This window comes from Tinamus guttatus, unplaced genomic scaffold (genome assembly GCF_059628265.1).
Source record: "Tinamus guttatus ecotype Peru unplaced genomic scaffold, ASM5962826v1 Tinamus_guttatus_pri_ptg000744l, whole genome shotgun sequence".
Taxonomy (NCBI): Eukaryota; Metazoa; Chordata; class Aves; order Tinamiformes; family Tinamidae; genus Tinamus; species Tinamus guttatus.
Window position 1 is genome coordinate 247,454 of NW_028289278.1, and position 26,748 is coordinate 274,201.

The 26,748-nt window shown below is 61.9% G+C and overlaps 5 protein-coding genes across 8 annotated transcripts; 2 read left to right on the forward strand and 3 right to left on the reverse strand.

Moving 5' to 3' along the window:
* Nucleotides 1–352: 352 nt before the first annotated feature.
* On the reverse strand, nt 353–1,487 carry RAB25 (RAB25, member RAS oncogene family). The gene is made up of 5 exons (XM_088537329.1): nt 1,446–1,487; nt 1,177–1,372; nt 913–1,106; nt 764–844; nt 353–483 (listed from the first exon to the last, which is right to left on the reverse strand). The coding sequence occupies exons 1-5, from the start codon at nt 1,483–1,485 to the stop codon at nt 353–355; spliced, it is 642 nt and encodes a 213-aa protein (XP_088393455.1). The 5' UTR covers nt 1,486–1,487.
* A 594-nt stretch (nt 1,488–2,081) lies between these two features.
* LAMTOR2 (late endosomal/lysosomal adaptor, MAPK and MTOR activator 2) lies at nt 2,082–3,099 on the reverse strand. The gene is made up of 4 exons (XM_088537355.1): nt 3,011–3,099; nt 2,623–2,785; nt 2,453–2,542; nt 2,082–2,205 (listed from the first exon to the last, which is right to left on the reverse strand). The coding sequence occupies exons 1-4, from the start codon at nt 3,076–3,078 to the stop codon at nt 2,149–2,151; spliced, it is 378 nt and encodes a 125-aa protein (XP_088393481.1). The 5' UTR covers nt 3,079–3,099; the 3' UTR covers nt 2,082–2,148.
* A 1,789-nt stretch (nt 3,100–4,888) lies between these two features.
* On the forward strand, nt 4,889–14,903 carry UBQLN4 (ubiquilin 4). Of its 4 annotated transcripts, none has more exons than XM_088537325.1 (11): nt 4,889–5,069; nt 6,587–6,738; nt 8,493–8,698; nt 9,024–9,286; nt 10,510–10,668; nt 11,133–11,358; nt 11,703–11,842; nt 12,291–12,374; nt 12,790–12,908; nt 13,283–13,460; nt 14,262–14,903. In XM_088537325.1, exons 1-11 carry the CDS (start codon nt 4,905–4,907, stop codon nt 14,412–14,414), a joined length of 1,845 nt encoding a protein of 614 aa, XP_088393451.1. In that variant the 5' UTR covers nt 4,889–4,904; the 3' UTR covers nt 14,415–14,903. The 4 variants fall into 4 exon arrangements, with proteins under 4 accessions (XP_088393451.1, XP_088393452.1, XP_088393453.1 ...); XM_088537328.1 differs by having other exon boundaries at nt 4,891–5,069; nt 12,790–12,905; XM_088537326.1 differs by lacking the exon at nt 12,291–12,374.
* A 2,662-nt stretch (nt 14,904–17,565) lies between these two features.
* GPATCH4 (G-patch domain containing 4) lies at nt 17,566–19,337 on the forward strand. Its single transcript, XM_088537308.1, has 7 exons — nt 17,566–17,659; nt 17,978–18,051; nt 18,125–18,217; nt 18,311–18,421; nt 18,502–18,608; nt 18,764–18,814; nt 18,936–19,337. Exons 1-7 carry the CDS (start codon nt 17,584–17,586, stop codon nt 19,324–19,326), a joined length of 903 nt encoding a protein of 300 aa, XP_088393434.1. The 5' UTR covers nt 17,566–17,583; the 3' UTR covers nt 19,327–19,337.
* A 312-nt stretch (nt 19,338–19,649) lies between these two features.
* On the reverse strand, nt 19,650–22,569 carry NAXE (NAD(P)HX epimerase). The gene is made up of 6 exons (XM_088537332.1): nt 22,400–22,569; nt 20,589–20,697; nt 20,390–20,500; nt 20,191–20,304; nt 19,965–20,112; nt 19,650–19,857 (listed from the first exon to the last, which is right to left on the reverse strand). Exons 1-6 carry the CDS (start codon nt 22,549–22,551, stop codon nt 19,655–19,657), a joined length of 837 nt encoding a protein of 278 aa, XP_088393458.1. The 5' UTR covers nt 22,552–22,569; the 3' UTR covers nt 19,650–19,654.
* Between the last annotated feature and the right edge of the window lie 4,179 nt (nt 22,570–26,748).

Consider the following 26,748-nt stretch of genomic DNA (forward strand, 5'->3'; position numbering starts at 1 on the left):
TCATGGCCGCAGGCGCTCACCTGGGGCAGGTAGGCAGCCTCACCTGCGCCTTAAAGGGGCAGCGACCCCTTTCTTTATTTGGAGGTGGCTTTCCCGCCTCCCAGGGAATACCCGGAGCGGGGGTTCAGCTGAGGCGCATGGATGCGATCCTGCGGCGTGAGCAATGTGATCCCGGTCACCCGCCGCGTCCAACCACGCAGATGCTGCCCACATCTGGGTTGTTTCCCCGCAACGGCCCGGGAGCATCCGTGTGCCGGGCACGCGCCCGCTCGGAGCGCAGCAATAACGAGGCGGACAGCGCGGAGCTGCGGCAGCCGGCGCTTCCCGGCGTTTATGGCGGTGCCCGGGGCGCTCAGAGGGCCAGGCAGCACGGGCGCCGCTCCGGCTGTGCCGGCGCCGCGCTCCCGGCGCTCCCGCCGGCGAGCTCCACGGTGCCGTCGGGGCCGCCGCGCTGCTTCCGCTCCTGCACCTTGCCGAAGATCTCTGCAAGAGAGCGGCGCCGCGGCGGGGACCCGGCTCAGCGCCCGGTTGCCCCCGGAGCCGCTTCGCTCCGCTCCGCTCCCTTGGGTGCCCGGGAACACCCTGAGCGTTTGGGCAATTTCCTCTTGCCCAAGACCCATGTAGCGCTTTGCCCCGATGCTCCCGGCACACGCTGCTCCCAGATACACCCCTGCTTTGGCGGGATGCACATTGCACTGGGAACAGGCGGATCAGGGGACTAGGGAAGAGGATGAGCATGGAGCATCCTGGCGGCCGCCCCTACCCTTGAGGATGCTCTCGAAGGCGAGCTCCACGTTGGTGGCGTCCAGCGCCGAGGTCTCGGTGAAGAGCAGCCCGTTGCGCTCTGCGGGGACAGGGGTGAGCGGAGCCGCCGTCCCCGTCCCCGTCCCCACGGCGGCCCCTGCCCGGCACCTGCGAACATCCTGGCCTCCTCGGTGGGCACCTCGCGAGCTTGCGCCAGGTCCGTCTTGTTGCCCACCAGCATGACGACGACGGCGGCCTCGGCGTGCTCGTAGAGCTCCTTGAGCCAGCGCTCCACGGCGTCGTACGTCTGGTGCTTGGTGATGTCGAAGACCACCAAGGCGCCCACGGCCCCGCGGTAGTACCTGGGCACGGGGCACGGAAATGAGCCCCCCTCGCAGCGGGCCGGCCCGTCCCCGTCCCCGCGGCCCTTACGCGGAGGTGATGGCGCGGTAGCGCTCGAGCCCGGCCGTGTCCCAGATCTGCGCCTTGACGGCGGCGGTGCCGAGCAGCACGGTGCGCGTGGAGAACTCCACGCCGATGGTGGTGCGGCTGTCGTGGTTGAACTCGTTGCGGGTGAAGCGCGACAGCAGGTTGGTCTTGCCCACGCCGGACTCGCCCACGAGCACCACTGCGTGGGGACACGCGGGGCGGTCACGGGGAGCGCGCGCGGCCCCCCCGTCCTGCCGCCGGCCACCGCTCACCCTTGAAGACGAAGTTGTAATCCTCCTCGGCGGCGCCCATCTCCGCGGTGTTCCGGCCGCGCCGGCGAGCGCCGCTCTCCTCCTTCCCCTTTGCGGGGCACCGCGCGGGGGGACAAGTTTCGGCGGCCGAGCGGAGGCCGCGGCGCCGCCGCTTGCGTTGACTCAAGGGGTGGGGAAGGCGGTGGCGCAGGTCGGGCAGGTAATGTCACCGCCGGGACCGCGCGCGGCAGGAGGAGGAGGAGGAGCTGCAAAGCGCTGCCCCGGCACTGGCACCGCCGGCCCGGCCGCCGCCGCCGCGGGCCCCGTGCGTTCCCGCGTCTCTGCTGCCATCGTGCGAGAACCGGGAAGAGCAAGGGAGAGTCGGCAGCAAGCGGGGACCCAGCTCCGGGTTAGGCCCCAAAGGGCTCATGCATCTTGCAAGCTGCCCATGCATTTTGCTCTATTTTGCTGTATTTCGCTGCATTTTGCTCGTCACAGAGCCCAGCGGACCCCAGCCCACTCCCAAATGCAGGGCCAAATCCTATGACTCTTCATTTAAAAAACAAACACACGCAAGGTAGGGAACAAGCATCAGCCACGATTTTATTCTCCCCTTCCCTCCCGCTCCCCATATTTTTCAAGGCAGGACAAAACACCAGGATCGGTTCCCGTATTCCTGTGCCGGCTCCGGAGGTGGAAGCAGACGGTGACGGCCTCGGAGCGCTCAGGACGCGGCCACCTGCGTCAGTGGCTCCTCCAGGTACTGGACAAGAGCTTGCGCCTGCGAGCGGAGAGTGCCGTGAGCTCCAACCCGCGTCCCGGCGGCTTTGATTTAATTGCACTTTAATTTAATTGCACTTTAATTGCACTTGGGGGCTTCAAAGAAGCAGCATTTTAGTGCTGGGGCTGGCATGGGAGGTGCCATAGCAGCCCCTCACCCTTCTCCATCATTTCTATTCCCATCTTTAGGGGATTTGCACAATATTCCCTGTTTTCCCCCCGGCACCGTGTGGCAGCTCCCGCCTTACCTTGGCTTTCAGCATCCCAAATCCGACCGTCTCTTTGGCGTACATGCACAGCAGCAGGTTTGCCACGCGCGTGATGGCGACCCGACCCTCCTGCGGGAGGGAAAAAGGGGAAAAATAATTTAAAAACAACCCCAGAAGCCAAAGGAGGCGGGGGGGGCGGGGGGACGCACCATGCAGTCCATGAGGATGAACTTGAGGTTGTCCTCGTTGAAGGCCTGGTGGCCGTTCTTGTCATAGGCCACCCAGATGTTGCTGGCGATGGCCGCGGTGACGCGGGCGTCTGTGTCCCCGTAGCCGGAATAGGCGAGCAGGGAGCCCTCGTTGTTCAGGAGCCTGCAGGAGAGAGCGGGAGCCTGGAAAACCCTGGGAAAGGGTGGGAAAGGAGCGGCGGGGGGTCCGCGATGCTCCGCAGCGGGATCACCCCCTTCCTCCCGCCTCGGGACCCCGTCCCAGTCCCGATCTCCCCACGCAGGAGCGTTTCCCAGGGGGTTTTCCAGCCGGGGCGGCTCCGATGGCGGCTCGGCCGCATCCCGCAGCGGGCGGGATGGCCGCACTCACAGGGTGCTCTGGACGCCGCCGGTGTTGGCCTGGCTCAGCACCTGCGTGAGCGCCTTGGGGCGCAGCATGGTGGCCCCGCTGGCGACCGGGCGGCGACGAGGGAGGCGGGCCCGGCACCCCCCCCCCCGCGGCAGCGGCGCCGCGCGCCGCCCGGAGCAGCCTGGGACTTGTAGTCCCGTCCCGGGCGATCCCGAGCGCTCCCGGCCGATCCCGGGTGCTGCCGGCCCATCCCAGGTGCTCAGCCCATCCCGGTGTACTCGGCCCATCCCGGGGTGCTCCCGGCTGCATCCCGGTGTGCTCAGCCCATTCCGGGGTGCTCAGCCCATCCCGGTGTACTCGGCCCATCCCGGGGTGCTCCCGGCTGCATCCCGGGGTGCTCAGCCCATCCCGGGGTGCTCCCGGCCGCGTCCCGGGGTACTCAGCCCATCCCGGGGTGCTCCCGGCCGCGTCCCGGGGTGCTCAGCCCATCCCGGGGTGCTCCCGGCTGCATCCCGGTGTGCTCAGCCCATTCCGGGGTGCTCCCGGCTGCATCCCGGTGTGCTCAGCCCATCCCGGTGTGCTCAGCCCATCCCGGGGTGCTCAGCCCATCCCGGGGTGCTCCCGGCCGCACTCCAGGATTCTCAGCCCATCCCGGGGTACTCAGCCCATCCCGGATCTCTCCTGGCTGCATTCCGGGATTCTCTGCCCATCCCGGGGTGCTCAGCCCAACCCGGAGCGCTCTTGGCTGCGTCCCGGGGTGCTCAGTGCATCCCGGGGTGCTCAGCCCATCCCGGTGTGCTCAGCCCATCCCGGAGTGCTCAGCCCATCCCGGGGTGCTCCCGGCCGCATCCCGGGGTGCTTAGCCCATCCCGGAGTGCTCTCAGCTGCATCCCGGAGTGCTCAGCCCATCCTGGAGAACTCAGCCCATCCCTGGATGCTCAGCCCATCCCGGGCTGCTCCCGGCTGCATTCCAGGGTGCTCAGCCTATCCTTGAATGCTCAGCCCATCCCAGGGTGCTCCCGGTCACTTTCTGGGGTGCTGAGCCCATCCTGGAGTGCTCAGCCCATCCTGGGATGCTCCTGGCTGCATCCTGGGGTTCTCAGCCCATCCTGGGATGCTCCTAGCTGCATCCCGGAGTGCTCAGCCCATCCTGGGATGCTCCTGGCTGCATCCTGGGGTTCTCAGCCCATCCCAGGATGGTCCTAGCTGCATCCCGGAGTGCTCAGCCCATCCTGGGATGCTCACAGCACTCCCCATGTCACAACCTGCATCCCTGCTTCCCCCCTTCCCCCCACGAGGGAGCCCGGCACTATCCTGGCCACAGATTCATGGAAAATCCATCTGGACCGAAGCAGGGAAGGTGGTGCAAGGCTGGGAACCCAGGATTTCCCTCCCTTCCTCCTGGCCCTGCAAAGCAGGCAGCAAAACGCTGCTTTTTGACCCCTGTTTTATATCCTTGCAAAAGTCTAGCGGGGAGCTCCACATTGCAGTGGGGAGGTCGCAGACAAGAACACTTGGGGGTAAGCAACCTCAGGGAGCAAAAATAAGCTGGAAAAGCCTCAATATAATCACTTGAAAAATCTGTATTTTTTGTTTTATCCAGCAAACCAGCCAGCCCGGGGCTGTTATCAGCGGGTGCAGACGGGCAGCAGCTCACGCGAAGCGGGCTGGGGCACCCAGGGAAAGACGCTGCCTGTAGATCCCGAGTAATTAAACGGCGTTAATGACACATGGCCCCAAAAGCGGCCGCTTTTGCCCCGTTTCGCTCGGCCCGCCCGCCGAGCGGCGCCCCCGGCGGGGTCCTCCCGCGCTGCCGTTCCCCTCCCGGCCGCCAGGGGGCGGCGCGGCGCGGCGGGGGCGCCGCTCTGCCGCGCGCGCCGCGCTCCTCTGGCCGCGGCCCGGGCTGGCGGCGAAGATGGCGGAGCCGAGTGGCGGTGGCGGCGGCCCCGGTTCCGGCCCCGGTTCCGGCCCCGGCGGGGAGGGCGCGGCCGAGCCGGGCGGCCCCCTCATCCGCGTCACGGTGAAGACCCCCAAGGACAAGGAGGAGATCGTCATCGCGGACGGCGCCTCCGTGCGCGAGGTGGGGGCGGCGGCGGCGGGGGGGGCGGCGGCCGGCGAGGGCGTTGGGCGGGTGTGAGGGCCCGGGGGGGGGAGGTTGGGTTTTGGGGGGGCAGAATCTGGATTTAGGGAAGGCGGGTGGGAACCCCCGGGGGAGGGGGCGGTTTGGGTGGGTGCGAGGAGCTGGGGGACGGATGTGGCTTCAGGGGACGTAGTGGGGGTGGGAGGGACGGCGGGGGTCTGTGAGGCTGGGGGCGGGCGGGGGGGGCCATGGGGCCTCGGCTGGGGTGGGGGGTGTGTGGGGTCTGGGGGGCTGTGAGGGAGCTGGGGAGGGGGCTTGGGAGGGCGAGAAGGAACTGGAGGCTTTGAGGGAGCCTGGGGGAGGGTTTGTGGTAAGGGGGGACACGGGGGAGTCTGGGGCGTTAGACGGGGGAGCCGGGGGGGATTGGCCTTTGGGGCGGGGGGCTCTGGGCAGGGCCCGGCGGGGGCGGCCGTGACGGGAGAGTCGGAGCCCGGAGCCGGGGGAGGCACCGGGGGCCCGGGCAGGGCTGCCCTTTACCCCGCTGGCCCGGGAAGGGCTGCGCAATCGGGGCCGCGCGGGAGGCCCGGCCGCCGCGGCCGCGCGGGAGGCACCTTCGAGGGCCCGTCCCGCCGAGGGGGGTCCCGGGCTGGAGGCGGCGGGCCGGGATTCGCCGGGAACGGCTCTGCCGAGGTGCCCGTCCCCGCGGGAGCCCCATGCGGATCACCGGGGCTCCGGTCGGGAGCGCAGCGTGACGGGGCTGCGCTCCGGGCGGCGCGGGGCACGCAGGGCCTGCGCTCTCCGGGGCTCTCCCGCTCCGTCCCGGCCGGCTCCCTGAGCCTGCCGGGATAAACAGGGTGTCCAGGGACCGCTCTGTTGAGGAGAAAACGCTGATTAGCTTCGTAAGCAGGTTGAGGCTTGGGCCCGCTCTCTGCAGCGTGGGCTGCACGGGTTATAACGCAAAGGCTTTAAGCTCCGCTAGGACAGGTGTTTGTCATCCCGGCGTTTCCGTGCGAATTCCCTCTTGTCTCTGGCTTCCAAGCGCAAAGCTCTTTCCTGCTAAGTGAACTTGGGAACGCGCTAGCCGAGGCAGCAGCGGTGATCTTGTTGGCAGGTGTTAATCCCACCTCGTTACACAGTTAGGAGGAGATGTCCGCGTTCGTGCTCGTGGGGAATACAGGCGCAGAAAGGGGAATTAGGAAAGACCTAGTTTATTTCCATTGGCTGGTAAAGAATTGTTCCCTTTTCCACAGAGCTCTGCCCTGTATTAAATCACAGAGAGTTGGGCTTTCCCTAGGAAAAAAAAAGAAAAGATTTTTCTTTCTTTTTATTTCCCGTTAATGCATCAGATATGTTCAGTAATTGGTGAATGAGTTGGCATGTGCACGGGCTGCTCCTGGGTGAAGTTCAGAGGGAGTGCCCGTTCCTCATGCTGTTTCCATAGGGAATGCGTTGTCTGAAATATTTGGGTTTCTGTTTTCGGGTCCTTTCCTGAAAAGTGCTCTGGTTTTGTTTTCTAGTTCAAAGAAGAGATTTCCAGGCGGTTTAAAGCCAAACAGGATCAGCTGGTTCTGATCTTTGCGGGGAAGATCTTGAAGGATGGAGACACTTTGAATCAACATGGGATCAAAGATGGGCTGACTGTGCATTTGGTCATTAAGACTCCGCAGAAGTAAGAACCGGTGCCGTGGGGGGCAGGGGGGACGTGGTGGATTTGGGCCATTTGTGAGCGGTGACAGGGATCTGGCAGGAGGAGTCCTTGAGGTTCCTGCTTTCCACGTAACCGGGGCTTATCCCTTGGCCTGTCTTTTTGCTGCTTGAACACATTCCCTGTGTAAATTTACAGGTACCTCAGGGGGCTGAGTCTTCTCTAACACAATTATAAACACAGCACACAAACATGAGGGTTTGGTAATTGTGCAGGGGCCCGCGTGAGCGTGGTGCTGCCGTAGCTCTGATAAATACGAGGCGTTAGCAAGAGTCACACTCCTGCTGAGCCCCCGTTGAATTTCAACGTGGCACATTCAGTACCTGGTTATTCTGCTAGTTCCTGTCACGCGCTCCACTCTTGGGCTCGTGCTGCCTTCCAGCTCCTGCAAACTCGTACAGGGCACGGAGAGCAGGACACACGGAGCACATTGATCCTGGGATCCTCGGAGAGAAGCTCTCCGTACACACGTGTCTGGATTCTGCATCTCCAGGCAGCCCGACAGGCTGGTGCCGTCTCCACAGCAAGCCCTGGTACCTGTGACCCGTTTCCAAGAGTAAACGAGAACGCTGCCCGCGTTGCTGGTTTTAGTCTCTAACAGCCATCGCTCGCTGAAGACCTTGCAGCCTCTTCCTGTGCACAGAGAAGCCAAGTGACCTCCCTGCAGCTTCCTCCTTCCCTCTCTTTTTGTTCAGCTTCCCACTTGCTTTGTTTCCCCACGTGCCCGGCCTCCTCCTCGGGGGCTTTCAGTTGACTTTTGGCAGCAATCAGTTGAATCTGGAAAATGGAAAGGGGTTTTCAGGTTAGATTTATGTAAGTCATGGAGTAACAATGAAAGAAGAAAGAGAATTAGAAACAGGAATCGTTCTTGGGAAAACAACTAGTTTTGGTTCTTTGTTGGTGGCATATATGTATTTTTTAATTTGGAGGGAGTAAGGTGGATTTTGTGGGTTAGTTCCGAAGTGCTTCTGCAGGGTTGTCCCTGCAGTGCCTGCAGATGCTTCGGAGTATCTTTAAATGTGGGGGTGTCTGGCCTTGGGCCTGGAGAGGAGCTGGGATCTCCAAGTGCCTGTGATCCAAGTGATCCAAGCCTCCCGGATCCAGGGATCCAGCACAGCCAGCAGCAAGGATGTGCACTCGCAGCCACGCTGTCCAGGAACATGTCGTAGTTTCATGGCACGGATGATATTAGCAGCTCGTGCCTCAGTTTCCCCCTCTCCAGAATAGAGCTAAATCTTCTTTTGTCCCCCAGGAGCACTGCTAGTAATGGAAGGAATTGCAGCAAAGCAGCTTCTGGCTTTCCTCATGCATTAGCCCTGCTCTAGCCTCCTGTGGCTCCCATCGGGGAGCAGGAGGATTTTCCTGTTTGGAGCAAGCTCGTTGCTCAAGGATATGGCTGAGGTAAATAGTTCAGTGCAATTCAAGGAAGAGCCAGCTGTAATTCAGAGTAAGACCAGTCAAGCCACTTGATGCAGGCCAGGATAAAATGTCAGGGCTGTTACGCATCACGATGGGAGGCTGATATTCCAACACATGGAAGGCATCTGGAAAACACAGCTGTGAATCTGTGCACACCGTGGTGGCTGCTGCTGGAACCACTGGCTTCATGGGTGACTTCAGAGTGCGGGGCACAGTCCTGTGTCCCCTACAGAAAGGACTCTGCTTAACTTGCCCGAATCTTAGGAATTTAATGATGTTTCTGTTTTTCCTTCTTGCAGAGTCCAAGATCCTACAGCTGCTGCTTCTGCCCCCACTGCTGCTTCCGCCCCCACTGCAACCCCTTCGTCTCCCGCTGCCCCGTCTCAGCCTTCCACGTCCGGCAGCGCCGGCTCGGACACGGGCAGCGGCAGCCGGCGGAGCAGTGGGTCAGGGACCATGGCAGGTACCGGAGACGGAGCCCCTCACAGTGCCGCGTCCATCCTGTGTAAGTGACGGTCGCCAGAGGAAGAATTACTTAGGATGAGAGCAAGGAGCTGGGGTTCTCGGCCCCTGGTAGTCGTCTCTGTTGCTTGCTATGGGCTTTGCATGAGGCACTTCTTCACTGTGCCTCAGTTTCCCTGCTCAGGGATCTGCAATCCCTTTTGGAAGCGCTCGGAAGCGTGTGTGGGATGTCCTCGCGCAGAGCTGGCTGCTGTGGGAGTAGGAAACCCGTAGGTGCAGCGCAGTCAGTTGATGCTCTCGTCCCCTTTTTGCAGCTGCCCACAGTTACTGACTCACGCCTCTCTCCCCGCCTGTTGTTCCTTCTCCAGCTGGTTTTGGTGGCATCACTGGGCTGGGCAACCTCGGGATGGGCTCCGCCAACTTCATGGAGCTCCAGCAGCAGATGCAGCGGCAGCTCATGTCCAACCCGGAGATGCTCTCTCAGATCATGGAGAACCCCTTGGTGCAGAACATGATGTCCAACCCCGACCTCATGAGGCAGATGATCATGGCCAACCCCCAGATGCAGCAGCTCATGGAGCGAAATCCGGAGATAAGCCACATGCTGAATAACCCAGAGCTCATGAGGCAGGTGAGTCAGCAAAGCCAGGACCTGTCTGAAACACAGCTAGGAGCATCTCTGGACTTGCCTTGGGGTCTCCTTGCAAGGCAGAGTGTAAATTCCAGCTCCAGTGAATTTGGAGATCTTTCTTTCTGCTGTGATCTTCCCCCCAAACAGATGGTGCTCTTGAGTTATATGAGTAGTTATGGATTGCAAGCACGTGGACTGAGTAATATCTCCCTTCCAGGACTACTGAATCCATCATGTGTTGGGCAAAAAGGATGCTGTGATATTCCCATTGTGCTGCATGCAAGGCGACTCTGTTCTGACTCAGGCATGGGAGCAAAACCAGTTGTGGTGAAGTGCAGCTGCTGCAAAAGCTCTTTGTTCCTCTCTGTTTCTCTTTGTAGATTGTTAAGTTAAAGACTACAGGGCTGTATGAACAATATCTTGCCACATATTATCAGTGGAGAGCACTAGTCACAGGCTGGGGCCCAAAATTCTCAATTTTGTCTCTGGTCCCAGCACAGAGAGACCCCGTTTCCTAGAGAACAGAGTGTAAGACCTCAAGCCTATCGGGAGTATGGAGGGAGAGTGAAAGCCCAGGTACTAAATAGCCCCTGCCAGGGCTCTGCTTTCCCCAGGCAGCCTCATCAGGAGCAGTTTCCAGGTTCTTGCTCAGTGAGACTAGTTTCTGTCTGCTTCTCAGTTACGTTTTTTAGGGCTGAGTCAGTTGTGCCCCAAATCTCAGACTTGCTGGACCAAACCACAGATGATCTGTACTTCAAATCCGCTCTGGAGGTTTCTTGTGCAGGGGTTACCCACCTGAAGTCTGGAGATGGTGAATCACTTGCTTTTCCTGAAACAGGAAGCATCCAAACTCCTCTACCTTCTCAGTTTTTGAATGCACTGCCTCAACTTGAGTGGGAACATATGGGTGTTAAATGTTTGGATGTCCTGATACTGCTTAGAAACGAAACAACCTTATCCAGCTGAGCTGAGGTTGTGAAGGAAGAGAGCTTAGCGAGGAGGGGAGGAGCCAGGATCCCTGGGCTCTCTTTGCTTGGATAAATGATCTCTGTGCTCTCTGGCTGCAAAACGGGTTTAATTATGCTCTTTCTTCTGGGAGCTGAGATTTAACTCCTTCAGTGCTGGACTAGATCAGCAGAATGGTATCACTGGCCTGCTAACCAGCCTCTCCATCCCCTGCTGTGCGTAGGCTTCAACTTTCCGCATTTCCCTCTTTCTCCCAGACCATGGAATTGGCTCGTAACCCTGCCATGATGCAGGAAATGATGCGGAACCAGGACCGGGCTCTGAGCAACCTCGAGAGCATCCCGGGAGGATACAACGCCCTGCGCCGTATGTACACGGACATCCAGGAGCCCATGTTCAGCGCGGCCAGGGAGCAGGTACGGCCGCAGCCGCCCCTGGGGCTGGGAACGGTCCCCGTGTCACATCCAGCCCGCTTGTCCCCTCCCCTGTTAGATGACAGACGGGAGGAGCACGTTGTGCCACGTTCCCGTTGCCGGCTTTTCCTACGGAGCCTGGTTTCTCCCAGCAGCACGGCTGCACGGACACGCTCCAGCGTAGCGTTACCTACCGGCGTGCCCAGCTGCTGGTTCTGCATCAGTGTTTTGCAACCCCGTATTTGGGAGCCAAATTCAGGGCTGTGGCTGTTTCTTGAGCCTCTTTCTGAATGCGGTGCGCTGAGGATTGCAGCTTTCTTGGAGGCAGATTATGGCACGTGTTTAGCAAGGGCTGGGCCTGGATGCACGTGAGGGGCTGTTCTTTAGTTCGTGCCGTGTTGGGGTTAGTCTCATGCTCTCCTTTAGGGCTGACTGATTAAGGTTGATCCTTTTTTTTTCCCCCCTAGTTTGGCAACAATCCGTTCTCTTCCTTGGCGGGGAATTCTGACAGCTCGAGCTCTCAGCCTTTACGGACAGAAAACAGGGAGCCGTTACCGAACCCCTGGAGCCCCACGCCGCCCGCTTCCCAAAGCCAGGCGCCCAGCAGCGAAGGGAACGCGGGCTCTACAACCCCTCAGAGCACCCCGACTGTATCCAACCCGTTTGGGCTGAACGCTGCTAACATCGGGGCTGGTACGTACGCAGGCGGCAAGCGGAGCAGCCTCCTGGCTGGGCAGGTAGCCAGATTTCCTTGGAGGGAGGTTCCCCGTCTGTGACTCTGCCAGATGGATGGTTCTAGCCCAGTTGGGAGTAATGGGTCATTCGTTGTGTGCCTGGCTGGGGACACTTTGGGACTCGGAGGTGTCCCTGCAGCTCGTGAGAGGACAGGAGGTGGCAAGCAAAGCACCACCGCTGTTCACAGCTGCATTTGCTGCTGGCCAGTGATGTCACCCTGTTGTGCATCATGTTGCATTGCAGCCACTGCAGCAGGGCTCAGCGTAAGGGGTTTATTTGCTTCTCTTCCCTTCCCCTTGCAGGCATGTTTAACAGCCCAGAGATGCAAGGACTTCTGCAGCAGATTTCCGAAAATCCTCAGCTGATGCAGAACATGATCTCCGCCCCGTATATGCGGAGCATGATGCAAACTCTTGCCCAGAACCCAGACTTTGCAGCACAGGTAAAAGTTGCAGCGTGTCTGCTACCCTCAGGCCTCAAGCACAACCCCCATGAGACCAGCCTGCTGCTATAGCTGGACAGGTTTCTCTTTGCAGGAATTTGAGCGTTGAGTGAATAGGCAGTCGGGTTGTATTTCTCGATAGCTTGAAGCCAGCCGTAGTCCTGAGCCCTAAGGCTTCAAAAATTCTCTGTATCTCGGTAGATCCCCAAAAAGAAGGCGGCAGCTTTCAGAGGGATGTGGGAATGGCCTCCCTCGGCCTGTGGGCGGCAGCCCCGGCTCAGCCCTGTTTCCAGGAATTGAGCTGGCTCATTCAGCCCCTGTTACCAGGGCAGTAAGCTGAAAGCCAGGGAGGGAGTCATGGGCACGTGTGACTTGCTGTTCGTGGTCTGGTTGCAGAGGGTTTAACAGCCACCCTCTGACCCTGCCTACGTGTGCTGTCTCTTGCTAGATCATGGTAAATGTCCCCCTCTTTGCTGGGAATCCACAGCTTCAAGAACAGCTCCGCCTTCAGCTCCCTGTCTTCCTGCAGCAGGTAAAGGCCCCTGTCTGGCCCTGTGCTGCTCTCAGCCCCTTTCATCCCGTAGGAAGGGGAGCATCTCAGCTGCCTGGTCGAGTGGGGTAGGAAGCATGTGGCTCCGGGGGGTTTGGGCTGCCGAGAAAGGGGTTTCCAAAGGGGAGAGAGAAACCAGAGCTTGTTTAGAATCTAAGTTGTCTAAAGGTGAACTTTAAATTAGGCTAGTTAAGCTATGTGAAACCCCAGTGTGGACAGTAAAAAATTAAGACAGCTAATTGCACTAGAGCAGCTGCTTCATTCGAATAAAATCACTCCGGCTCTGCAGGCGGATGCGCCCGGTTCTGCTATGATGCACTTAGCTCGTCTAGGGAGTCTGAGCTGACCTTTGTCCAGGTACCTCTGTGCAGATGAGCCCTTTTGCTTTCCTCCGCAGATGCAGAACCCAGACTCCCTCTCCATCCTCACCAACCCTCGCGCCATGCAGGCGCTCCTCCAGATCCAGCAGGGCCTCCAGACGCTGCAGACGGAGGCCCCAGGACTAGTGCCAAGGTAGTAAGTGCTTTAGAGGGGGGTTCTGCAGGCAGAACCCGCACGCTTGGTACCGGGAGCTGTTGATTCGGAGATCTTCTGTCCTGGGAATTTGTGTGTGCGCCTGCGGGCCTCTCTGAGCTCTAATTAGCACGGTCTGCTTGTTTGTACATGGTGTGGGAAGTCCTTGACCCTTTCCTTCTGCAAACGAAAAGGAAAAAAATTTGGGAAATGTTTGGTCCTCCCCGCCACCATCTTTTGCCTCTGGTATTTGGCATCGCCTCCCTCAAGAATTTTATCCCTGGGGAGAAGCACGAGATGCAGAGCCACAAGGCTGGGTGGGTGCGTTGGGGCAGCCCTCGGGCTCGCCCCTGAGCGCAGCCTGCTTTTCCCTGCAGCCTCGGTTCCTTCGGCATGCCTCGAATGCCCCCGTCCTCTACAGGAGGAAGCACAATCCCGGAGAACCCCGTTCCCTCCGCTTCGACGCCGGCCAGTGCCTCTCCAGCCGGGGGTGGTAACCCTCAGCAGCAGCTGATGCAGCAGATGATCCAGCTGCTGGCTGGAGGAAGCTCTCAAGTATGTACCACATGCCCACGTGCTCCTGGGGCAGCTCGGGGCTGAACCACACGCTTTTCTGATCCCACCTACTCCAGACTTGTGGGTCCCCAACAGGTTTTTCCTGGCTACGGTGATTTCTGCTAAATTGGCATGGTTTGGTGTCTCGGGATGGCTGGCTCTCTGGGGAACAGAGAGACCCTTTGAGGGGATCTAATCAGTGTATATAAATACCTCAAGGGAGGGAGTGCAGAGGATGGTGATGGTCTCTTTTCAGTGGTGGCCACTGATAGGACTAGAGGAAATGGCCGGAAACTGAAACATCAAAAGTTCCACAGGAACTTAAGGAAAAATCCCTTCCCAGTGAGGGTGCCAGAGCACTGGAACAGGCTGCCCAGAGAGGTTGTGGAGTCTCCTTCTCTGGAGATCTTCAAACCCGCTTGGCCGCAGCCCTGTGCCACGTGCTCTAGGTGACCCTGCGTGTGCAGGGGGGTTGGACTAGATGATCTCTAGAGGTCCCTTCCAACCCTAAGCATTCTATGATTCTATGGTTCTATGATTTGCACAGGCTTGAAGTTCAGGAATTAGAGGGACAGATCAAGTGCTGGGCATCCTCCTGCCAGCTCTGCTGTCGCCTGAGGTACTGATTTTGGGCTAGAGCTGTGTGCGCTGGCTGTTTTCATGTCCCTCGGAGAGCCTGGAGGGCTTCAGTATTGTGAAAATTGGTTTGGGGCCCCTGCTCAGCCCTTGTTACTGACCCTGCCCGCAGGAGCCACCTGTGCTCTCCGAATCCCAGCTCTTCCCGTCCTTTCCCTCCCGCAGGCGCAGAGTCCTGAAGTGCGATTCCAACAGCAGCTGGAGCAGCTCAACGCCATGGGCTTCATCAACCGCGAGGCCAACCTGCAGGCGCTCATCGCCACCGGCGGGGACATCAACGCAGCTATTGAGAGACTGCTGGGCTCCCAGCCTTCCTAAACTCCGGTCCTGCTGCCCCACAGACGTCAGCACACGCATCCATACACATGCACAGGGGGACCTTTCGAGAAAGCCCACCATCATTTTCATATCTGACAGCTGTCCATGTATTTAAAACAAAAAAAAAAAAGATACAGCTTAACCCCTGACCTTCCTACTAAGTTAAGATTTCATGTTGAAATGCTCTTTAACTGGCTTGTATGTGGATTCCAGTTCTCATCGTGGCCACAGAGACTTCAGATGTGTATTTTTTCCTAAATATGCCCTCTGTCTCAGACACTCTTCTTCTCTCTAGATGGTAGAGGCGATACTTCTAGTTACTTAACAGAATGATTGTGTTTTGAGTAGCTTGATTTTAACTGTACATGATTCCCTCCCCTAGACCTCGTTCCAGGCAAATATTTAAAATTGAAGCCAAGTTGGTTTTGGTTACTTCTCCCGGCATCTTATTGGGAATGGATCAAAAGAAAAATTGAAGTGACTTGGAAATTTCTGATGTCCTTTGTTTTAATATTTCCCTTGGATGAGCCGAGCCTGTGTCCCTTGCACACAGGTGTGTGCCCGATTTCCTCGTTAAAAGGGTTGATGCGCATGAAAAATACATTTGAACTATGGCCTTTTTATGCTGTGGGGATGGTGTAGGAGCCTTTAGGATGCCTTTAGGCATCAGGCTTGCTGTTCTTGAACCTGAGGTTGAAAGTGCTGTGCAGATGGAAGTGCTTTAAAGGGGTCTTCCCGCACGAGCAATCCAGTTCCTGTGCGGTGGCGTCAGAGGGGTGACTCTTGTGCTCAGCAGACTCGCTTATGAAAGTGTAAAAGCAAAAGGAAACAAACAGAGCTCTTCTCTTCACTGGAAAATGTTGAAGTTTTCATGTTCGGCCCCATTTAGCCCCATCATCTCTCTCTCCACCTCTTCTCCCCCCCATTTTGCTGTGTTTGAGTGTCACTGCTCTCCAAGAACCCCTTCCCCAGGACCAGCAGGGTGACACTTTCCCCAGAGCCTGCGTGGCTGTGTAATTTGCGTACCATTTTTATCAAAGAAAAATAAATGCGCACAACCATCCGTCTTCCTGCGCTCCATGTATCTTCCTTGATTGCTGCATTTAAGCTGATTGAGGTTCCCCTCGTCACCTGCCATTAATTAGTCCTGTGCCACTTCTGCCACCCGCTTCCCTCTTGTTGATGACTTGGGCCCTTGGGCAACCTGCCCACTTTTGGGGGCTTCCTTCCCTTTCTGACACTTAACTAGTAAGAAATGCTCTTGGGTGAAGTTTGGCACTACCCAGTGCTGCTTTAGTAGCCTAAGTGCATCCAAGGGGGTGTAGGATAAACAGACTGGGTGAGTGCTAACGGCTGAGGGTGGAAAGGGGATTTGAGCCTGGCTTTTCCATAGGGAACATGGCTTGCCAGGAGCTGCCGCCTCGGTATATCCCGGCCAAGGATCTCCTTGGCTTTCCTTTGGGAATGCCAGGAAGGTGGTTTTGCAGCCCGAGCAGGACCAGGCAGGCCCTTGCATCCTGGCTCTCGCCAGCTCCCTCTGACCTTGGGTCCAAAGCCGGTGAGGAGGGAGCTTTCCAGTGCAACCTAAAGCCCCTCCGGGAGCTTTCCCTAATCCCTGCTCTTCAACCCCCATTTTAGAGGCAAAATTGCACTTTCTACCAACGTGTCCCTCTCTCCCAGAGGACCTGCCCCAAGGTGCTTCTTACCGGTGTTTTCCTTGTGCTTTTCTCCATTAAATAGAATTAATGCCTTTAAAATGCAATGGAAGGAGCAATTTCCTCAGCAGGTAGTGATGAATCCGGCTGATTGCTTGGAGTGATTTCTCCCGTAAAAGGACTTGTTTGTGCTTTGCAATTGTGCTTTGCAGACCTGGCAGGGGCACGTTGGGGCTGTGTTAACAACGCTTTGAGTTTATCCTGAACAAACACGTGCGAGGCGCACGTGCAAGGCAGTGGGTGCTGTGCAATGGCATAGGGTGCTGGTGTTGCATGCATTAAGTACTCGGCTGCAGTTTGGCAATGCACAACTGCCAGTGCGTGTGCAATCCCGCGTGTAGCAAATCCTGAGTGGGTTTGCACACAGGTCATGCAAGGCACAGCTTGCAGCACACAGCTCCCATGCACAGCACAGGTCGGTGCATGTGTGCATGCGTGTGCATGCAATGCAGGGCCAGCAGGCTGCATGCCTGCATGCAATGCACAACTGCCAGCTCGTGTGTGCAACGGCATGCATAGGTGCATGGGCATGTATATATGCAGCCTGCGTGTGCCTGCAGGCAAGGAACACACTGCTAACAGCATGTAGATGCAATGCAAAGAGCAGGTCGGTGTGCATGTGCGGCTGTGCATAGGTGTGTGCAACCCCGTGCATAGGTTTGTGTGCAAACCCAAGCAGAGATGCGGCTGTGCATAGGTGTGTGCAATCCGGTGCATAGGTGTGATAACCCCATGCACAGGTGTGCGCAACCCTCTGCATAGGTGTGTGCAATCCCGTGCATACGTGTGTGTAACCCTGTGCATAGGTTTGTGCAAACCCATGCATAGGTGTGCGTAACACGTATAGGTGTGTACAACCCCATGCATAGCTGTGCGCAACCCTGTGCATTGGTGTGCACAACCCCGTGCATAGGTGTGTGTAACCCTGCGCATAGGTGTGTACAGCCCCGTGCATAGGTGTGTACAATCCCATGCAGAGGTGTGTACGGCTGCGTGCATAGGTGTGTACAACCCTGTGCATAGGTGTGTACAATCCCATGCATAGGTGTGCATAACCCCGTGCATAGGTGTGTGTAGCCCCGTGCATAGGTTTGTGCAACCCCGTGCATAGGTGTGTGCAATCGTGTACATAGGTGTGTGCAATCCCGTACATAGGTGTGCGCAACCCCATACATACGTGTACACAGCCCCATACATTGGCGCGCACGCGCAATGCACACCCAGGGCGCTCCCCCCCGCCCCCGCACAGGGCGCGCCCTCTGCGCATGCGCCGACTTCCGTCTTGTGCCCCGCCCACCCGGCCCCGCCCATTCGCTCCCCCGCTCTGCGCGCGCAGGGCCCCGCCCCCACGCGCATGCGCAGTGTGCGCGGCGGCGGGGGCGCGTGAGGCGACTCGTGCGGCGCCGCGGGCAGCCCCGTCCCGTCCCGTCCCGTCCCGTTCCGTCCCCGCCGCCATGGGCCCCCCGGCGCCGCCGGGCCGCGGGATGCAGTTCGCCGAGCGGCAGCTGCTGCGGCACGGCTGGAAGCGAGGTGCGGCCCGGCCCCCCGGAGCGCCGTTCCCCGCCGGGGACCCGCATGTCCCCCCGCCAAGGAGAGCCCCAAACCTCCCCGTGTCCCGTCCGTCCGCAGGGGATCCCCCCCCCCCCCCAAACCTTCCCGTTTCCCCCCCACCTCCTCAGGTGTCCCCCAGCTCCTTCACGGTGCAGCCTCCCCCTTCCCAAGGCTCCCCTAGTCCCCTTTCACCAGCCGCCTGGCCCCAAACCCTCCCCACAGGGTTTGGGGTGATGCTGCAGCCACACAGCCACCCCCCCTTGCTGCCACCCCCGTGACGCCACCCCTTGTCCCCAGGCCGAGGGCTGGGCAAGCGCGAGGACGGCATCGCCGAGGCCATCCGGGTGAAGGTGAAGTGCGACACGGCTGGGGTAAGGGGGCAAGGCCGGGAGGGGGCGGCCCGGGGGGCGTCCGGCCGGCGATGCCACCCTCCGTGTCCCGCAGGTGGGCCACGACGCGGCGGAGCCCTTCACCTTCCACTGGTGGGACCACGTCTTCAACAAGTCGGCCGCCAACATCGCCGTGGAGGCCGCGCAGGTACCGCGGGAAGCCGCGATGCTCCCGGCCCTCCCGCCGTGCCCCCCGGTGCCGGGAGCCCCCGAGCGGCACCGTGACGGCTCCGCGTCCTAGGACGGCGTCTCCGTGAAGACGCTCTCCGAGCAGGACGCCGCGATCAGCAACAAGAAGCCGCGGCGGGCGGGCGGCGCGGCCGCCGTGCTGCTCTACGGCCGCTTCGTGAAGGTGAGCGGCCGCGGGGAAGGTGCCTTGGGCGCCCGCGCCTTCCTCCGCGCCCTTCCTCATCCTCGCCGCTCCCGCTGCAGGCGGCCACGCTCACGGCACGCGGGGAGGAGGCTGCGGAGCCGCCGGCCGCCTCGGAGAGCAGCGAGGAGGAGGAGGAGGAGAAGCTGGATCTCTCTTCGGCCAGGAGGCAAGGCCTGGGGAGCTGTTTGCACCTGATTCCTGCTGATTGCAGCTCTGGTGGGACAAGGCGGGGAAAGAGCAGAGCATCTTGTGCTGTGGGCCTGGATCCTGGTCCCCTGTGCAGGTCACAGCGCAGGGGGTGACATGTCTTGCGTCCTGCAGGCTGACGGACGAGGAGCTGATCCGAGCGTGCGGAGGTCGCACGGCGCACAAGTAAGTGGCTGGGGAGGGGGCTGCCCTCTCGGACTCCCCGCTCCTGCAGGGGCTTCGAAGGAGGCTGCGCTGGGTGGCACCGGCCCTGCCAGGCCCTGCCGGACGCCTGGGCCCCTTGCAGGGGCGCCCGGCACGGCCTGACCATGAGCGCCAAGCTGGCCCGCCTGGAGGAGCAGGAACGAGCCTTCCTGGCCGCGCACAGGCTGGAAAAGGGGCAGCCGGAGGCCCTGGAGAGCGGCCCCCCGGCAGAAAGGGGAAGGAAAAAGAAGAAAAAGAAACAGTCCAAAGACAGAGGTGAGGCCGAGCAGAGCCAGGAGGCCAGCGGGGAGGAGAGCAGAGCGCAAGAGGAAGAGAAGGTCACGAAGAGAAAGAAAAAGAAGAAGAAGCACAAAGAATTCGTCGAGAGAGAGGAGAGCGCAACAGAGGCACCGGCAGAAGAGTCAGGTCATGCTGGGCACAGCCCCAAGAGGAAGAAGAAGAGGAGGAAGAAGAGGCAGGAGGAGGCAGAGTGAAGGGGTGCCGGGGTTGCGGGCTCCTGATCCGGCCCCGGTGCACTTGCCGGTGCTGCTGGGACTCCGAGGTGCTCCCGGCGCCGCTGGAGCAGCCCTGTTTGCTCCTGGTGCCGGAGGGGACGGGCCAGCGCCGTCACCCACTGAGCCTTCCCGCCAGCGAGGGCCACCCTGCCCCTCAGCAGGCCTTGGACGTGTCCCCTTGCGCACGGGCCGTGAGGGGACAGACACCGCTGCTCTTTTTGAAGAGCGTCAATAAATTTTTATTGTAGAGAAACGGTGCCGCGGCCGGCAACGGCCCCAGTGCCGCGGAGCGCCGCGGCGCCGCGCGCTAGGCCAGCTGCTGCACGCAGTCGGTGCCGGGGTACGGCGGCAGGCCCAGCGCGTATTTCTCCTGCAGCGCCGCGGGCACGAAGCGGCCGCCGAGGAAGTGGTAGCGGCCGCGGAAACGCGCCGCCGCCTTCTTGGGCGCCGTGAGCGAGATGAGCGTGTCCGGCTGCAGCCCGTCCGCGCTGCCCTGCTCCACGTCCCAGCCTGCAGGGACAGGGGCAGCTCCAGCCGCGGGGGCGGCAGGGACCCTCCAAACGCCACACGCGCTGTCCCGAGCTGGGGACCGTCCCCCGACGGGCGCCCTGGCTCACCCGATGGGACGTCGATGCTGGCGATGGGGACGGTGACGCGCTTGAGGGTGTCCAGGATGCTGCCGAAGGGCTCCCGCACGGCTCCCGTGAAGCTGAAGCCAAAAATCGCGTCCACCACGAGGCCGTAGAGCTCGTCGATGAGCGCCGCCTGCCAGGGGCGAGGGACGGGCCGTCACGGCACCTCCGCGGAGCAGGCGCCGGCCGCGCCGCGCTCCGGCCGTCCTACCTCCGCGGGGAACTCGGCCAGGAAGGAGATGCCCATTTTCTGGCACTGGGTGGTCAAGCCTTCGAAGAGGGGCTTGTTGGGGCGCTTGGGGTAGTGCACGGTCGGCTCGTAGCCCTGCGAGGAGGGGAGGGAGCTGAGCGCGGCCGCGGGGACGCTCCGGCGCTCCCGGCATTCCCGGCCGCGGCAGCAAGAGACTCACAAACATCTTGAGGTGCCGGGCGCACACCAAGCCGTCGCCTCCGTTGTTGCCCGGCCCGCACACGACGAGCACCGTGGGCCGGCTCGTGGTGAAGGAGTCCGGCGGGTAAGCCTGGAGAGAGGGGGGAAGATGTTCTCCTCCAAGGCGGAGTGTCCCGGGATAGGCGGGATGCTCCGGCCGGGATGCGGGGGTTGCCCACCTTAGCGATGGCCGTGGCGCAGCTCAGCCCTGCCAGCTCCATCAGCTGGTCCACGCTGAACTTGTACTCGTTGAAGAGCTCCTGGTCGATGGCCTGAGCCTCGGCCTGCCTGGGGACAGGGAGGGCACCATGAGGACGGAATGGGCACCGTGGGGATGGGGACAGGGACAGGACAGGCACCGTGGGGATGGGGTGGGCACTGTGGGGACGGGAATGGGGACAGGACGGGCACCATGGGGACAGGGAGGGCACCATGGGGATGGGACAGGGACAGGACAGGCACTGTGGGGATGGGGAGGGCACCGTGGGGACGGGGATGGGGACAGGATGGGCACCGTGGGGATGGGACAGGGACAGGACAGACACTGTGGGGACGGGGATGGGGACAGGACAGGCACTGTGGGGACAGGGAGGGCACCATGGAGATGGGATAGGACAGGACAAGCACCATGAGGATGGGATGGGCACCGTGGGGATGGGGACAGGGACAGGAAAGACACCGTGGGGATGGGGAGGGCACCGTGGGGACGGGGATGGGGACGGGACGGGCACCATGGGGACGGGACAGACACTGTGGGGATGGGGATGGGGACGGGACGGGCACCATGGGGATGGGACAGACCCATGGGGACAGGGACAGGACAGGCACTGTGGGGATGGGGAGGGCACCGTGGGGATGGGGACAGGATGGGCACCATGGGGACAGGGAGGGCACCGTGGGGATGGGGACAGGGACAGGGACAGGACAGGCACCGTGGGGATGGGGAGGGCACCGTGGGGATGGGACAGGGACAGGACAGACACTGTGGGGATGGGGACAGGACAGGCACTGTGGGGACGGGGAGGGCACCATGGAGATGGGATGGGACAGGACAGGCACCGTGAGGACGGAATGGGCACCGTGGGGATGGGGACAGGGACAGGACAGGCACTGTGGGGATGGGGAGGGCACCGTGGGGACGGGGATGGGGACAGGACGGGCACCGTGGGGATGGGACAGGGACAGGACAGACACTGTGGGGACGGGGATGGGGACAGGACAGGCACTGTGGGGACAGGGAGGGCACCATGGAGATGGGATAGGACAGGACAAGCACCATGAGGATGGGATGGGCACTGTGGGGATGGTGACAGGGACAGGAAAGACACCGTGGGGATGGGGAGGGCACCGTGGGGACGGGGAGGGGGACGGGACGGGCACTGGGGATGGGACAGACCCATGGGGACAGGGACAGGACAGGCACCGTGGGGACAGGGAGGGCACCGTGGGGGTGGGACGTGGACGAGACGGGCACCATGGGGATGGGTACAGGGATGGGACAGGCACCGTGGGGATGGGGTGGGCACTGTGGGGACGGAGTGGGCACCATGGGGATGGGACAGGCATGGTGGGGACAGACTGGCATAGGGCACTGCAGGAAGCCTTTGGGCAGGGGGGCCGCCTGGGTCCCCCCAGCAGGGAGGGCCGACAAGTGAACAGGGTTGGGGCAGGAGGGGACGATGCTGGGCAGGGGAGGCCTGGGGGGCAGCGGCTACAGCCTGTTGTGTCCCCTGCACCCCCTGCCACCCTCTGCACCCCCTGCCACCCCAGGAACCCCCTGCCACCCTCTGCACCCCAGGGACCCCTGCACCCTAGGGATCCCCTGAACCCCCTGCCACCTTCTGCACCCGCTACTGCACCCCCTGCCACCCCCTGCACCCCAGGGTTCCCCTGCACCCCAGGGACCTCCCTGCACCCCATGCTCCCCCTTTGCCCTCCAGGGACCCCCCCGCACCGCTCCCTACACCCCAGCCCCCCCGCGCGGCGCTACCCGAGCAAGCGGGGCCCGCCGGGTCCGGCCATGTCGCAGTGGGGGCGGCCCCAGTCCCAGGCGCGTCCCCAGGGGCGGCTCGAGCACCGCCCGGCCCCCCGCGCCGCCGCCACCAGCAGCCCCAGCCCCAGCAGCGCCCGCGGCCCCGGCATGCGGCGGGCCCGGCCCGGCCCGGCCCGGTTCGGCTCCTCCCGCTCCGCTCGGCTCCTCCCGAGCCCGCTCGGCTCCTCCCGCTCCGCTCTGCTCCTCCCGAGCCCGCTCGGCTCCTCCCGCTCGACCCCGCTCGGCTCCTCCCGGCCCCGCTCGGCTCCTCCCGGCCCCACTCGGCTCCTCCCGGCCCCGCTCGGCTCCTCCCGGCCCCGCTCGGCTCCTCCCGGCCCCGCTCGTCTCCGTCCCGCCCCGCTCGTCTCCGTCCGGCTTCGCTCGGCTCTTCCCGGCTTCGCTCGGCTCCTCCCGAGCCCGCTCGGCTCTTCCCGGCTTCGCTCGGCTCCTCCCGAGCCCGCTCGGCTTCTCCCGCTCGACCCGGCTCGGCTCCTCCCGAGCCCGCTCGGCTCCTCCCGCTCGGCCCCGCTCGGCTCCTCCCGGCCCCGTTCGGCTGCCCCCGGCGGCGGGGCGGCACCGACGGGCCCGGGCCCCGCGGGACCCAGCGGCGACTCGGAACCCCCCCGCCCCGTCCCCCGGCCCCTCCGAGGCGCCCGCGGGGCTCGGCAGCCGGTGCACGTCCAGACCCGTCACGTTTGCCGGGGATGAGGCCCCGGGCAAGAGGCTCCCTACAAAACCCAGCTTTATTTGCAATTATTTTGGAAATAAAAATACGGCCCCAAAGCTGCTGTCGGCTTTGGAAACAGCGGCGCGTTGGAGCTCCGGACAAGCCCCCCAGGCGGGTGAGCAGCCTGTCCCACTCCGGCTCTGGATCCCGGTACCCGCGTCTCGGTGCCAGCCCCTGGCCGGGCTCGTGGGACCCCGCGGGTGTCACAAGAGGCTGCAGATGAGGGACGCGATGCGGCTCCTCTTGCGCCGCCGCGGGGAGCGGGATGCGGCCCCCGGCGCTGCTGCGCTGCAGTCGCCGCTCCCTGTTCTTCTGTGTGCATAAATATACGGGTATAAACGCGTGGATAACATGCAGCCCGGGCGCTGCTGTGCGATGAGCTGTGTCCGTGCTCCGCTCGCCCTCGCTCGCCTACCTGCGAGCCCCACGCGGGAGGCGAGCGCGGCTTCCTCGGCCTGGCCTGCGGCAACGCGGAAAGAGAAGGGCCACGAGGGGCTTAAACCTTGACTCCGAGGGAGATGCACGGAGGGGCTCGAGGGAACGGTCGGATTTGAATTTGCAAGCGGGGTTTTAACTGGACGGAGGGGAGGTTTGGGGTTCTCCGCTCCTTGCTGCTGAGCGGGTGTCAGTGTCCAGCAGAAGGCGACATCCGCCTGCAATTTTGCCGCTTTCTGGCTCATCCCAGTTTCTGGAAGGGGCCGAATCCGGCTCCGGGAGCGCGGCCCCACCACGGCGGCCGCGGCGACGCTCCCCGCTCGCCCTTCCCCTGCAGCCGCTCTCCGGCGGCGCCCGCTGCCCCTTTCCCGGCGGGAAGGCAGCGCTCCAGCTCCCTGCTCGGCCGGGCTCGCGGGCAGGCGGCTTCGTCCCGCGGGCAGGGACCAGCGGAGAGGCTCGGCAGGACGCGGCCGGGCAGGGACCGGCCACCGCGGCGGGTGCAGGACGGGGCCGGGCCAAGGCGGGCGGCGGGGACGCTCCGGCGGGCACCGGGCGGGAGGGAGCCGGGACCCACGCGTGACCGGCAGCAGCCGCCGCTCCGCGGGGAGAGCTCGCGCGTGACGGCGCCCGCCCGCTCGTCCCCCAGGCGCTCCACGGGGCGCCCGGCGGTGCCACCCGCTGTCCCGCCGCCTCGGGACTCCCCCCGGTATCGGGAAAACAGCCTCCTCGCGTCCTCGTAGCGCCCGCGGCTTTGCCGGGCGCTCCCAGGCGCGGCTGGGATGCTCCCGGCGCCCGGCTCGGTTGCCACTGGCCCTGCAGGTCGCCTGCCAGGCGGAGGGCGCGCGTTGCCACCGGGCAAGCGGCACGCAGGGCGCGCGGTGCCGAGGCCACCCCCCCGGGACGCGCAGGGAACCGCTTATCCCGGGAAGCTCGCGGGTCATTCTCCGTCACGGCCTCGCGGGGGCCCAGGCAACCCAGGGCATTCGCCAGGTTGCCAAAACACCGGCCCTGCGCCCGCTGGTCACCCAGGGCACCTGCGGGGGGGGCGACACGTGGCCCGTGGCTGCGGGACAGGGAGCAAAACCCCCGTCCACGCCGGCTTGACAGGGCCTGGCTGCTACGGAGCATGCAAATATATCGGGAAGTGCCTAGGGACGTATACACTACAAGCCAACTTAAAAGTACTTATATTGCACATGCAAATATATAAGCACTGCGGATCCCAGCTGAGAATGAAGGTGGCCCAAGGGCCCCTCCTGCCCTCCTGCTGCTGCCCCCGCGGGCTGCTCTGTCCTTCTCCTCCGGCTCTGCTTCCCGGCATCGGCTCTGCGGCCTCGGAGCCAACAGCTTGAGCGGGAGAATGGAGAAAAGTCTTGGGAGCTTTTGGCTGCAAAATAAATACAGGAAAAAAGTTTCTTCGTGGAGATGCCCATCCCAGACTCGCCAGAGCTCCCCTGATCCATGTGGCTGCTGGAGGGAAGGAGAGGGGAGCACTCACCGATCGCCCTCCCTTGGGGTGCCGGGGGGCGCGGGGCAGCCCATGGCTGCCGGGAAGGAGCACAGCAGCCATGGCCCGTCCGGCTCCGGTTTCCCGGCCATCGGAGCCGGGACACGTGGATGGTGCTGCGGCAACTCGGCTGCCACCAGCCGGGCCCTGGGGAGCGCTGCGCATGGGGTAGGATCCCCAAATCCTTGGGGATGGGGAGCTGCTCCCAGGCCCTTGTGAGCATTCCCGTGCACCTTGGCATTAGCAGATCCCGGTGTCATCCTGGTTCATCCAGACCCTGTGCGCCTCCCTGTGCATCCAGGCTTGCGGGATTCCCATTGCGCACGGAGCTTTGTCACCCTCAGCGCCTCCATCTCCCTGTGCACCCACAGCCTGGTGCACCCAGACCCTGGTGCACCCAGGCCCTTCACTGCATGCCGGGTGTCCCCCTTTCCTGGGGTACCCATATCCCGGTGCCCCCTATCCTGGAGTTCCCCCAGCTTGGTACCCCCTATCCCAGGGTACCCATATCCCGGTGCCGCCTGTCCTGGTGTACCCATATCCTAGTGCCCCCTCTTTCCTGGGGTGCCCCTATCCGGGTGTCCCCTATCCTGGTGTTCCCCCAGCCTGGAACCCCCTATCCTGGGGTACCCGTATCCCGGTGCCCCCTATCCTGGGGTACCCCATCCCGTGCCAGTCCTATCTCGCTGCACCCCTGTGCGCACGGAGGCCTCAGGGATGTCACGAGTTTGAGGAAGAGCAGCTCGACTGAGAGGTGCCAGAGCCCTGCGACCACCTGCCCAGAGGCTGCGGAGTCTCCTGCTCCGGAGAGCTCCAAACCCGCCTGGACACGGACCTGTGCAGAGGGCCAGGGTGCCCCTGCTTGTGCGAGGGGATGGATTAGGGGATCTCCAAAGGTCTCCACCAACCCCATTCGTTGTGTGGCACCATGTACTGTAGAGGAACCCAACACTGGGCTCCTCTTACAATGAACAACTGGGCTCCATCATAATGAATAATTACTTTTATTATTATTATTATTAGCTGTCCATGCTCTTGCTAATGCACTTCAGCATACAGTTAGCTTTAATCAGCACGAAGGAACACGAATGACTTCACTCACTGCCCGTCAGTTCTGCCAGGCCCTTTTCCACAAGGCTGCTCAGTGGCTGGCCAGCCTTGTCCTGTACTGATATATGTTTTTAATTCCTGCAGGTCTATGACTTTACGCTCATCGTTTTGGAAGTTCATGAGCTATGTCAGAGCATTCTCCACATTGTCAGGCTCCTTATCAATGGCGGGTGACTTTTAAATGAACAAGGTGCACTGCCTCACATAAACACTTCTCAGATTGGTACCATGCACAGACTTGGTGAGGGAACACTCCATCCCACTGTGTAGAATAATGAATAACATGCCGAACAGTCCAGACCACAGTATAGACCTCAGAGGATGCCCGTAGTCTGAAACCAATAGTCCGGACAGCTTACTATTCACCTTAGAGTCCACTCACCCTATCCACACCTCCCTGGTCTGGCTGCAAGGGTGTTATAAGAGGTTTATTAGGTTATGTGCGATAATGCAAGCACCAAGCAACACAGAGAGATAATGGCAGGTGGGTGAACTGAAATCTCCAGGTCCTCACAAAAGAGGGATCAA